The 12,925-nt window shown below is 47.6% G+C and overlaps 1 protein-coding gene across 2 annotated transcripts in view; it reads right to left on the bottom strand.

Moving 5' to 3' along the window:
- Positions 1-12,925, bottom strand: part of CD34 (CD34 molecule) — a 44,116-nt gene that overhangs the window by 24,881 nt on the left and 6,310 nt on the right. The window contains exons 2-4 of one of the 2 annotated variants that reach the window (XM_038749809.1): positions 8,150-8,386; positions 7,040-7,338; positions 4,491-4,571 (exon numbers count right to left, since the gene is read on the bottom strand). In XM_038749809.1, coding sequence (XP_038605737.1) covers positions 4,491-4,571; positions 7,040-7,338; positions 8,150-8,386 — 617 coding nt within the window. The remainder of the gene's footprint in view (positions 1-4,490; positions 4,572-7,039; positions 7,339-8,149; positions 8,387-12,925) is intronic. The other variant, XM_038749810.1, reaches the window with a different exon arrangement.

Raw genomic sequence — 12,925 nt, 5'->3', positions numbered from 1 at the left:
CTGCATTTCAGTTACCTCATCTGTAAAATGGGAATGAAGACAGTGAGCTTAATTTGGGACAATGTGTTCAACCCGATTTCCTTGTGTCTAGCGCTTAGTACAGTGCCTGGCATATAGTAGTAAAAATAATAATAATTGTCATATTTGTTAAGCGCTTACTATGTGTTAGACACTGCACTAAGCACTGGGGTGACTACAAGGAAATTGGGTTGGACACGTAGTAAGCACTTAAATTCCTCAATTGTTATTGTTATTATTATTTTCAAGTGGCCATAGTTGTAGGGGCCTTGGGGAGGGGGCTGACTCCCCTCTATCCCTGAAGACTCCAGACTATAAGCTCATTATGGGTAGGGAATGTGTCTGCTATATTGTTATATTGTACTCTCCCAAACACTTAGTACAGAAGTCTGCACACAGTAAGCGCTCAAAAAATACAACTGATCAACTAACTTACTGAGTCAAGGCAGAGGTGGAAAGAGGAGGAATCAGGGTTCACTGCTAGCCAATCAGAGGATGACTCAGGGCTGGAAAAGACCCCAGAGCAACTGGCCGTGGTGGAGGAGGGGAGCAGAAATATCCAAAGTGGCCTAGTGGAAAGAACACGGGCCTGAGAGTCACAGGACCTGGGTTCTAATCCCAGCTCTGGTCATGGGCCTGCTGTGTGACCTTGGGCAAGTCAATTCACTTCTCTGGGCCTGAGTTTCCTCATTAGAAAAATGGGGATGAAATACCTGTTCACCCTCCTACTTAGACTGTGAGCCATAAGGGGGATTAGGGACTGGGTCCAACCTGACTAACTGGCATTTACCCCAGAGCTTGGAACAGTGCTTGACACATAATAAGTGCTTAATAAACACAATAATAATAATAATATTGATAATAAGATAATAATGGCAAGAATAATCTGAGGAAATAGGATGGACACCTCACAATCCAGGCAGATGGAGGGGCCATCTAACCTGGATAATATAATAACAATGATGATGATAATAATAATAACTGCCATTACTTTATGTTAAACACTATGCACTGAGGTAGATACATGTATCCCACATAGGGCTTACAGTATAAGTAGGAGGGGGAAGAGATGTGGAGTCTTCACTTTTCTTGAGTCTTCACTTCACTTTTTTGTGAGCCCCACGTGGGACAACCTGATTACCTTGCATCTACCGCAGCACTTAGAATAGTGCTTGGCACATAGTAAGTGCTTAACAAATACCGTCATCATCATCACCACTTTACAGATGAAGAAAATGAAGCCCAGAGAAGTGAAGTGACTTTTCCAAGTTACACAGTACGCAAGTGACAGAGCCAGAATTATGATCCAGGTGCGCTGACTCCCAGGCCCAGGCTCTTTCATTCATTCATTCATTCAATCGTATTTATTGAGCACTTACTGTGTGCAGAGCACTGTACTAAGCACTTACTTTCCACTAGGTAACACTGAACCCTCCAGGACTTGCCAGTCTGAGGGCTCTACGGCTGATTGAAAGGGGCTCAATCGAATGTGAGATACCTCCTGTTTTCCCAGCAGCCTCTGTTCTCCTTGCTGCATCCTGCTTACCTCCTTTTAGGCTCCATAAAACAGTGAACCCTCTAAGTCACACTAACGGGGGAACAGTGAGTCTACAGACTTGAGAGCCCAAGTGAGCTAGAAATCTGTGGGAGGTGCCGTTGAGTAGTAAAATGGCCAAAAGACAGGAGTGGGACCCGAAGGAACAGGAGAGAGAAGGAAGAGAGACACGGACTAGTCTTAGATAATCCACAAACTGGAGTCTAAATACCCAGACGATTGAAATTTGACTGAAGATCAAATGGCCCCATGACTTCGGGGCATATCTGTGCCCTGGCCAGGACCTGTTCAAGAAACCGAGGTGCCGTGGGCCTAAGGAAGGGATGTGGAAGGCAGTGAATATGAGGAGAGATGCCAAAGATGGAAGATGGAAAGAAATGCCCAGCTGAACAGGGGGCAGTGAGGCAATACCTAGCTTGCCTCTGTCTCCTGACCCATACTCCCAAACCTCTGCCCCAAAAGCTTCCTTGAGAATAATAATAATAATAATAATAATGGCATTTATTAAGCACTTACTAGGTGCAAAGCACTGTTCTAAGTGCTGGGGAGGCTACAAGGTGGTCAGATTGTCCCCCAGGGGGCTCACAGTCTTAATCCAAATTTTACAATTGAGGTAACTGAGGCACAGAAAAGTTAAGTGACTTGCCCAAAGTCACACAGCTGACAATTGGCAGCGCCGGGGTTTGAACCCATGACCTCTGACTCCAAGCCAATGCTCTTTCCACTGAGCCACGCTGCTACCTGCAGGCCTCTCACTGGGTCTGAAAGTTGTGCTTGAGGTTCCTGTCCACCAGAAGGCGGCACTCCCCAGAGGAATTGGAAGAACAATGTCGGCTAAATAAATTATATTTATAACAATAATAATAATAACAACAATAATAACTGTGGTATTTGTTAAGCATCTACTCTGTGCTAAATTTCAGGAGTTTCAGGCAGACACTCCTCACCCTCGGCTTCAAGGCTGTCCATCACCTCGACCCCTCCTACCTCTCCTCCCTTCTCTCCTTCTACAGCACAGCCCGTACCCTCCGCTCCTCTGCCGCCAATCCCCTCACCGTGCCTCGTTCTCGCCTGTCCCGCCGTCGACCCCCGGCCCACGTCATCCCCCTGGCCTGGAATGCCCTCTCTCTGCCCATCCGCCAAGCTAGCTCTCTTCCTCCCTTCAAGGCCCTACTGAGAGCTCACCTCCTCCAGGAGGCCTTCCCAGACTGAGCCCCCTCCTTCCTCTCCCCCTCCTCCCCCTCTCCATCTCCCCCGCCTTACCTCCTTCCCTTCCCCACAGCACCTGTATATATGTATATATGTTTGCACGTATTTATTACTCTGTTTATTTATTTATTTTACTTGTACATATTTATTCTATTTATTTTATTTTGTTAATATGTTTTGTTTTGTTTTGTTCTCTGTCTCCCCCTTCTAGACTGTGAGCCCACTGTTGGGTAGGGACTGTCTCTATATGTTGCCAACTTGTACTTCCCAAGCGCTTAGCACAGTGCTCTGCACACAGTAAGCACTCAATAAATACGATTGATTGATTGACTGATTGATTGATTGCTAAACATGGTACTAAGTGTTGGAGTAGACACAAGATCATCAGGTCCCACATGGGGCTCACAGTCTAAATAGGCGGGAGAACAGTTATTGAATCCCCATTTTGCAGATGAGGGAATTGAGGCCTGGACTAATGGAAGAGGATGGGCCTGGGAGTCAGAAGGACCTGGGTTCTAATCCACCACTTCTCTGTTGTGTGACCCTGGGCAAGCCACTTAGCTTCTCTGTGCCTCAGTTTCCTCCCATGTAAAATCGGGAGTAAGACTGTGAGCCCCATATGGGGCATGGACTGTGTCTAACTGGATTCACTTGTACCTACCCCACCACTTAGTACAGTGCATAGCACGTAATAAGCACTTAAAAACCCCCAAAATAATAATTAAAAATAATAATAATCCAAATTGGAGTGGTTTTCATTCCTGCTTGGGAGCTCTTAGATCTTGTAAGATGAGTGTCAAAATCTAACCCCATAAGCTGTGGCAAGGCAAACCATGAATGTGGCCCCTTCAGAAAGAAGCCCAAGGAGGTAAGACCCCCCAAATTTTTTTGGTTTTTTTTAATGGTATTCATTAAGTGCTTACTTTGTGCCAAGCAAGTGCTGGGGTGGATACAAACTAAATAAGTTGGTCACAGTCCCTGTCCCACATGGGGCTCAAAGTCTTAATCCCCATTTTACAGATGAGGAAACTGAGGCACAGAAAAGTTAAGTGAGTTGCCCAAGGTCACACAACAGAGAAGTGGTGGAGCTCGGATTAGAACCCGGGTCTTTCTGAATCCCAGGCCCACGCACTTTGCACTAGGCCATGCTGTTTCACAAATGTTGGCACCTAATGCATCTAGCTCAGGGGGAAATGAATATATCCATCCAACAGTGCCTTCTCCCTCACTCCTCCCTTTCTCCACCCCTGACCCAACCCTAGGCCAAGGTTCAGTTCTCCTGGCACATAGTAAGCGCTTAACAAATACCATCATCATCATCACCATCATCCCGCCATTCCTTGTCAGCTGTGTGACTATGGGCAAGTCACTTAACTTCTCTGTGCTTCAGTTACCTCATCTGTAAAATGGGGATTGACTGTGAGCCCCCTGTGGGACAACCTGATCACCTTGTAACCTCCCCAGCTCTTAGAACAGTGCTTTGCACATAGTAATTGCTTAATAAATGCTATTATTATTATTATTATTATTATTATTATTATTATTATTATTCCAAGGGCGAAGGGCTGGGAGAGGACTGGGAAGGATAAATTCTTCCAGGGCAGGAAACGTGATTATTGCGGCTAAGGTATGCTTCTTCCCCAAGCCCCCTTTGCCCAGTTGGCATCAGTGGTGGTGAGGAGGAGCCTGGTGAGTAGGGCACACTTACACAACTGTAGGTTTCGTTCAGCTCCAGGCAAATCCCTTGAGATTCCTTCACTTGTTTGATTTTCACGCAGTTGATGTGGCCCTGAGGAGTGAAGCCAGAAGAAAAATCAATCGGGTCCCCTCCCTCACTGTCCCCCCTCATCCTGCATCCTTTCTAAGTCCCTCTGGGCACTTTAGGGAGCCCTTCAAACAGGAGCAGGGGCCCAAACATGCAACTTTGCCATGGAAACTCAAGATAGACTGACTCTCAATTATCCAAGGGCTGATGATCAGTCTGTCAATCAATGGTATTTATTGAGCACTTACTATGTGCAGAGCACTATACTAAGCATTTGAGACAGTACAACAGAGTTAGCTGACACACTCCTTGCTACAATGAGCGTACACTCCAATAATCTGGGTTCTCATCTCAGCTCTGCTACATGTCTGCTGTGTGACTTTGGCCAAATCACTTAACTTCTCTGGGCAGTTTCCTCATCTGTAAAATGGGGATTTAATCTCTGTTCTCCTTCTGATTTGGAGTGTGAACCCCATGTGGGACAGGGATTGTGTCCAACCTGATTATCCTGTACCTACCCTGGGACTTAGTAGAGTGCTTGACACATAGTAAGCACTTAACAAGTACCACAGTTTATTTATTTTTTAAGGAAATAGCCAAGGCCTTTGCCTCCATTAACTTCTGTCTATATCCCTCACTTTCCCCCATCCTTAATGTATGTACAAAGGCAGAAAAGGGGAGACTCTAGCTCAGCAACTATGGTTGCAACTACTGGCTAAAGTGAGGATTTGGGATGATCTGTAATTTTCAGTTATCCAGGACATCTGTGTACCCTTGGTCATGGAAAATTGAATGTTCCTGACCTGCAGCGGAATGACTATCGACAAGGTTAAGCTAAAACCTCATTTCTAACACCAATGATATTCCTCCATCATGGATGGAAAGAAAGTTGTTGCCTCTAGCCACGCTTGATGACACCTCGTCCCAACAGGATCCTTCCCCCATCCTTTCTGGTGGCCCAGCAGAAGACCCTTTGTAAGGGGAGGGAAGGCAGAGCAAGGGGATGAGGGGAAGGGGTGGGTGGGGAGGAGAGCTATTCTGCTACATCCTGTCTCCAAGGGACTTAGAGACTTTTTAGATCAAACTTTGGCTCGAGTTGAAGAGAAAGTCTTCCCCAGCCAGTCCCAGGAGGGCAAGCTTCTGGGAGTTTTATGTCCCGCTGAAAGCTGCTGGCAGTGGCGGATCCCCAGACGGGAAGGACACAAGCTGAGCCCGTTTCCCCCTCCCTCCCAGGCAGCGAAATTTGTTCTCATTGTCCCAATCTTGGGGAGGTGGGGGGTGAGGAGAGAAATCGGCCCTCTGCAGATGTGCCCTTTTGGGAATGTTTAAAGAAGCACGGGCCTGGAAATCAGGGATCCTGGGTTCTAGTCCCAACTCTGCCACTTGCCTGCTGTGTGACCTTGGGCAAATCACTTAAATTATCTGTACCTTAGTTTCCTCATCTGTGAAGTGGGGACTAAATCCTCCTCCTTCTAATTTAGACTGTGAGCACTATGTGGGACAGGGACTGTGTTCAACCTGATGATCTTGTGTCTACCTCAGTGCTTAGAACAGTGTTTGACACATAGTAAGCGCTTAACAAGTCCATAAAAGAGAGAGTCCAGAACCGGGAGTCAGTAGCCCTAGGTAGCTCTACCCCCTGATGATGGGTTGTCTGATTTTAGGCAAGTCTCAACTTGTCTGGGCCTCAGTTCATTCATTCAATCGTATTTATTGACTGCTTACTATGTGCAGAGCACTGTACTAAGCACTTGGGAGAGGACAATATCACAAAACAACAGATCCATTCCCTGCCCGCAACAAGTTTACAGTCTAGATGCAAGCTTACAATCAAGAGAAGAGCTTTCCTGCTTTGGGCAAAAGGTAGTATAAAAATAATAATAATAATAGTATTTGTTAAGTGCTTACTATGTGTCAGGCACTGTTCTAAGCACTGGAGTAGATACAAGCTAGTCAGGTTGGACATAGTCCCTGTCCCATATGGGGCTTACAGTCTTAATCCCCATTTTACAGATGAGGTAACTGAGGCACAAAGAATACAGCAGGGACACACACCTTGCTGGCTTTCATAACCTCAGACTCCAAGGGGTTCAGTTTGGGAACCATAGTGAATTGCATCACGTGACCCATGAAATCATGACAATGGCCTCTGGGCATTGCCATGTTGGCAGTGCCCCCTAATTTGATCCAGGACACAGTTGTCTGCTCTCCCTAGTACATAAGCTCAGAGAACATGGAGATCTGTGCCCAGAGATACCATCACTCTTCTAAATCACATCTCCTCCAGGAAGCATTATTATTCATAAGAGTTTTTATTATTATTTTTATATCTGTTAAGTGTTGTTCTAAGTGCTGGGGTTAGGGGGTTGGAGGGCTGTCTTGAGCCTGGAGGCCCTTTCTCTGCATCACCTCTGCTCAGGTTTTCTCCAGGACAGAAATCCCTCCTCTCCATTTTTCCCACCCTTTCCCGCCTCCCACCCTCCAAGGCTTTCCTTATTCACCACTGGGCCAGGGCCAGATGATCTCACGCTGGTTGTAGGAGAGAAGGTGCTTGAGGTCAGAGCTCCCGGTGGCGGCTGCGGCTCGGTGCCATTGGACACGGGCTCCAGTGTCACCCCAGTCGTCGCTTTGTGTGTTGTTGTCCCTCCTGATATCAAAGTGCTGTTCGGTGACAAAGTGGTGACTCCATCGGGTGACCCACTGGAGTAAGTTAAGATAGAAGAATTTCTCGGTTCTGGAGAGGTGCTGGGGGACGGAGTCTGGCTGGTGGCACTGACTATATCTCCCTTTCCTGATGTAAGTGGGAAGACAAGCACATATACAGATTACAGTAACTCAATCGCTTTGCTCAGTGGCCTTACTGGTCAAGGGGCTCAACCAGGGTAAAATTCAGCCAGCACAGTGGCCAGCCCTAACTTCTACCCCACCAGAGGGGATTGAGCACATGGTCCTTTCTAGGCTGGAACCCTACTCCCAGAACTAAGACTGCTTATCTGTCGTCCGCACTCGTCTATGCCATTTTTTTTTGCATGCTTTTGTCTCATGTGTGATCTGTGTGGTCCGGCCTCTTCCATGAAACTGCCAAGATCATTGAGGGCAGGTCTGTGTTTTGTCCATCCTCTGTTACCCCACAATGCCCAGCATGGGGCTCCGCATCCAATGAGGGCCAATACAGCCAGTTGACCGGCTCCCACACTCAGCACTGGCTCTGAGGGTTCTCTAGAATTGGCCACTCCAGGAACGAATTGATTATCCTGTGGGTGGGAGCCTATTACACTTTGGGGACGTGGGGGCCCATATGCAAGGATTTTCCTAATTTAAAACAAAACTATTGCATCGAGCCTATTGACGCTATTCCCAAATTGTCTTTAAATTAGCATTCATTCTCTGGTTCTCTTCCCACATCACTGGGCTCAGAGAACAGCTTCGGGGTGGGCAGAAGCTCACTTTGAGACTCCCAAAAGTGAGCTGCTCCAACTGGTACGAAACACATCCAGAGAACGTTGATTCAGACTAAAGCAATTGGGATGTCTGTCATGGTGGGTAAAGTGAGGCTTCTGGGAAAGCGACTGGTGGTGTTCCTCTCAGTATGGACACTTTACCTGAGGTGGGGGTGGCTGAGGGGCCGGTGCTGGGGGTGGCTGGGAGGCTGGTGCCTCCCTCCTGGGTTATGGTGATGACGCTTCCTGAAGTAAGTGACTTCGCCATCTCTGTTGTCACGGAGGTAGAAGCAATGGACGTCCACCCTGCTGTTTCTGTTTTCGTAGTTATATTTGGTAGGTTAATGGTTGTGGTCGTTGTCTTGGCACTTATGGCTTGATTGGCCACACTTGCAGGTGCTACCGGGGAAGTGGGGAAAAAGAGGTCAGTGGCCCTCATAGCCAAGCTTTCATTCATTCATTCATTCAATTGTATTTATTGAGCACTTACTGTGTGCAGAGCACTGTACTAAGCACTTGGGAAGTACAAGTTGGCGACATACAGAAACGGTCCCTACCCAACAATGGGCTCACAGTCTAGAAGGGGGAGACAGACAACAAAACAAAACACATGGACAGGTGTCAAGTCATCAGAATAAATAGAATTAAACCTAAATGCACATCATTAACAAAATAAATAGAATAGTTAATATGTACAAGTAAAATAAATAGGGTAATAAATCTGTACATACATATATACAGGTGCTATGGGGAGGGGAAGGAGGTAGGGCGGTGGGGTGGGGAGGAGGAGAGGAAAAAGGGGGCTCAGTCTGGAAAGGCCTCTTGGAGGAGGTGAGCTCTCAGTAGGGCTTTGAAGGGAGGAAGAGAACTAGCTTGGCGGATGTGTGGAGGGAGGGCATTCCAGGCCAGGGGGAGGATGTGGGCCGGGGGTCGACGGTGGGACAGGGGAGAACGAGGTATCCCAGAAAGATGACCCCTAGGTGGAAGGCCATGGAGGTCCAAAGGGTCAAAATGTCCACAGCATTCCCTCCTCCTCAACCTCCTCTTCCGATCAGCTCCCTCCTACCTCCAGAGCCCCAAGATGCTACCTCAGGCTGACACTGATCTAAATTTCCCAGTCTCCCTTTCAACGCCCAGGTTTCCTTTCCCACTGGCCCCTTGCCTGCTACTGGCACTAAGCTCCACACTGTGCCCAGGAACACTTTTCCAGCCCCTCTTCTTGCTGCTGCCCTTCCTCTTTTCCTCCAGATTGCCTCCCACAATTCCTTCTCACTGCCCACCCCTTCTCAGCCTTTCAGTCCTCAGAAATTCTCCCTGTGCACAAAATGGGGGCCTGGGTTCCGGTCCTGACACTCACCCTGGTGTGCTGGGTGACCTCGGGCAAACCACTTAACCTTCCTGCATCTCTCAACCCCATGTGAATGAGGAAAGAGGCCTCAACCCAAGCTCCCATGCAGGGATGGAATACCCCAATTTTATCCCTCTTCCCCAAAACCTCCCCACTCCACTTCCCTCCACCTCTGCTCCCATAAGTCCGATGAGGGAGGAAGGAGAGAGTGCATATGCAGAACACTGCAAGGCCTACTGCCCAAGAAACCCAAGGTGAGCATCATCTTCCTTCACTTAGATTGTGAGCCCCTTGGGGAACAGAGGCTGAATCTGAATCGATTACCTGACTGAGTACAGTGCTTGGCCCACAGTAAGCGCTAATCAATACCAGAACTCTGGAGTTTACATCTGAAGGCACTGTGGCCTAATGGATAGAGCACAGGCATGGGAGTCAGCCCCAGGGCTCGTATCAGACTCATCTCCCTTAGGTTTGCTGCCCAAGAAGCCAGGGCGGTAGGTATCAAGGTCTCTCCAACTCTGAGAGCTCATGGAGAATCAAGGGGTTTCTTAATGGAGAACCCAGGAATCCTACCTTCCAGCTGCTCCCCAGACTGTAAGCTCCTTTTGGACAGGGAATATGTCTACCAGTTCTGTTATACTGCAGTCTCCCAAGAGCTTAGTACAGTGCTCTGTACAAAGTAAGGGCTCAATAAATAGCACTGGATCATCTTCGCTTCTGTCCAGAGGGAGGGGAGGTAGCAGCACAGCTTGAGACCTGGCTAACAGCCCTGCCCTCTGCCCCTCCTCCCCTATCCTCCAGCCCCACCCCTCTATATCACTGTTGCCCCATCATGCATACTAGGAATACTAGTGATAGCGAGCTCAATTCTCCCTGAGATCAGATTTGCTCCCTGATAGTAAGCTCGGCCCTTTCAGAGGAGCATTGATTTTTTTAAACAAGAACAGAGCAACAAAGCATTTCTGCATCTTACCTGCAGAATGCACTGGCTGGTCCCTTACTAGTCTGAAAGAGTCTTTCCTCACTAGAATTACTGAGTGCTTACTGTATTCGGAACACTGTATCGAACACTTAGGAATGTACAGCAGAATTAGTAGATAGGATCCCTGCTCAAAGGTAGTTTCCAATCTACACCTCCCAGGAGGCTGAACTTACAGGAAAAGAGCCACTGTAGGCCTTGAGACAATGGGATAATGCAATAGAATATAATAATCTCAGACAGGGATGGATTTGGACCCATTACACAGAGGGCAATATTCTGCCTCCCATTTCCACAGCTCCAACTCTGCCATGCCCTTGGCAATCAACTCTGTGAATCGCACAACCTTTCAATAGCCCAGCAAGACCATTGATTGGGAAGGTGGATTGATCAGCTTCCTTATTTCTCCACACCTCCTTCAAAAGCTCACCTCCTCCATGAAGCCTTCCTTGATTAATCCAGCCCGGTTCCGAACACTTTAATCGCTCCAGCAACTACTCAGCACTCACATAGATCTCTGTAAATTCGTTTCTGCCCGTTTCCTCTTAGCACTTATGTATATATCTTTATCAATCAATCATATTTATTGAGCGCTTACTGTATGCAGAGCACTATACTAAGCACTTGGGAGAGTACACTATAATGGAGTTGCTAGATGAGTTCCCTGCCCATAACGAGCTATTACAAATCACTCATTTATAGTAACGTCTATCCCTCTTTCTAGCTGTATGCTTATTGTAGGGGAGGGAACACTACAACAGAGTTGGTAGACAAGTTTCGTGCCCACAGCGAAATTACAGTCAAGAGGGGGAGACAGACATTAACGTAAATAAATAAATTAAAGTTCTGTACTTAAGTGCTGTGGGGCTGAGGGTGGGGTGAATAAATAATAATAATAATAATGGCATTTATTAAGCACTTACTATGTGCAAAGCACTCTGCTGGGGAAGTTACAAGGTGATCAGACTGTGAGCCCACTGTTGGGTAGGGACTGTCTCTACATGTTGCCAACTTGTACTTCCCAAGCGCTTAGTACAGTGGTCTGCACACAGTAAGCGCTCAATAAATATGATTGATCAGTTTGTCCCATGTGGGGCTCACAGTCTTAATTCCCGTTTTACAGATGAGTTAACTGAGGAACAGAGAAGTGAAGTGACTCGCCAAAAGTCACACAGCTGACAATTGGTGGAGCCGGGATTTGAAACCATGACCTCTGACTCCAAAGCCTGTGCTCTTTCCACTGAACCACGCTGCAAATCCAAGGACAAGGGTGAAGTAGAAGGGAGTGGGAGAAGAGGAAATGAGGACTTAGAGAAGGCCTCTTGGAGGAGATAAGCCTTCAATAAGGCTTTGAGGGTGGGAGAGTGATGGCAGTAGTCTATGTTTTCTCTTTCCTCTGTCTCTCTCCTTCTGGGCCTCCATCAATCCTGCTGGCTCACGAGATGAGTAGAGTTTGTTTCAGCAACGGGGTGGACTGTGATTTACTTAGGAGGCTGGGGGTGAAGGGTTAATAGAGTACAATTCCTCCTGCCCCAGATAAGACCCTCTCCCCAGCCCAGCCCAGCTCAGAAACATGACTTCATCCAGGCTGGAATAATCAGAGCAGCCTGGAGGCTGCCGGTTTCCCAGCCCCCCACCGGAGGCCTGCCAAGCCCTCCCCTCCTCAGGAAGCAGTCTTTTCATGGCTGACGTCATGCTACGAGCCTCCCCACCCCAAGGGGTTTCCTTCACCCAGACAAACACCTTTGAACTTTTCCAGATGTGTCCACGAACATGTGGCCACAGTGCAGGCAGTGGAATCTGCAAGGCCTCCAGTCTTCCAGGCCTCCTCCCACCTCATCAGTTAAAGACTTGGGGGATTGGTGGGAGGCAGGCCCGGGCTGCCTTCCTCAAGCAGGCCTCAGCTCCACTTCAGGTCAGGGAGCGGGCTGAGAGGTTTGGAGAGACCCAGATTCAATTAATCGGTGAATCGTATTTATTGAGCACTTATTGTGTTCAGAGCACTGTACTAAACGATTGGGAGATTACAATACAGCAGAGGTGGCAGACCTATTCCCTGCCCACAAGGAGCTCCTCTCAGAATCCTGTCTCCCTCTTCCCAATCATCTGCACTGGAAGCAAAGGGACAAAATGTCCGAGGTAGCAGGGCAAGAGAAGCAGAGATAGTATTTTTTAAGCACTTTCTTTGTACCAAGCACTGTATTAAGCGCTGGGAAAAAAATACATGACTGAGAATTAGGGCCACTGGCTCTCAAGAGGGTCACAATCTAAAAAAAAAGTGAGGAGAGGGGTCTGGGGGACAGATATAAAAAAAGAGGAAACAATAAAATCATTAAAAATAACGTAAGATGAACAAATACAAAAAGCATGGGCTAGGAGTCAGTACATCTTGGTTTTAATTCTGACTCCACCACCTGCCTGCTCTGGGATTCTAACGAATTCTCTGTGCTTCAGTTTCCTCATCTGTAAAATGGGGAACAAGTACCTTTCCTCCCTCTCCCGTAGACTCTGAGCCCTCTGTGGGTCATGGTCTGTGTCCAACCTGACTATCTTTCATTTACCCCAGCACTTAGTGCAATGCTTGGCACATAATAAGAGCTTAATAAAAAGA

Source organism: Tachyglossus aculeatus, chromosome 7, assembly GCF_015852505.1.
Source record: "Tachyglossus aculeatus isolate mTacAcu1 chromosome 7, mTacAcu1.pri, whole genome shotgun sequence".
In the NCBI taxonomy this organism is placed as follows: Eukaryota; Metazoa; Chordata; class Mammalia; order Monotremata; family Tachyglossidae; genus Tachyglossus; species Tachyglossus aculeatus.
This window is presented reverse-complemented; position numbering and strand designations above follow the sequence as displayed.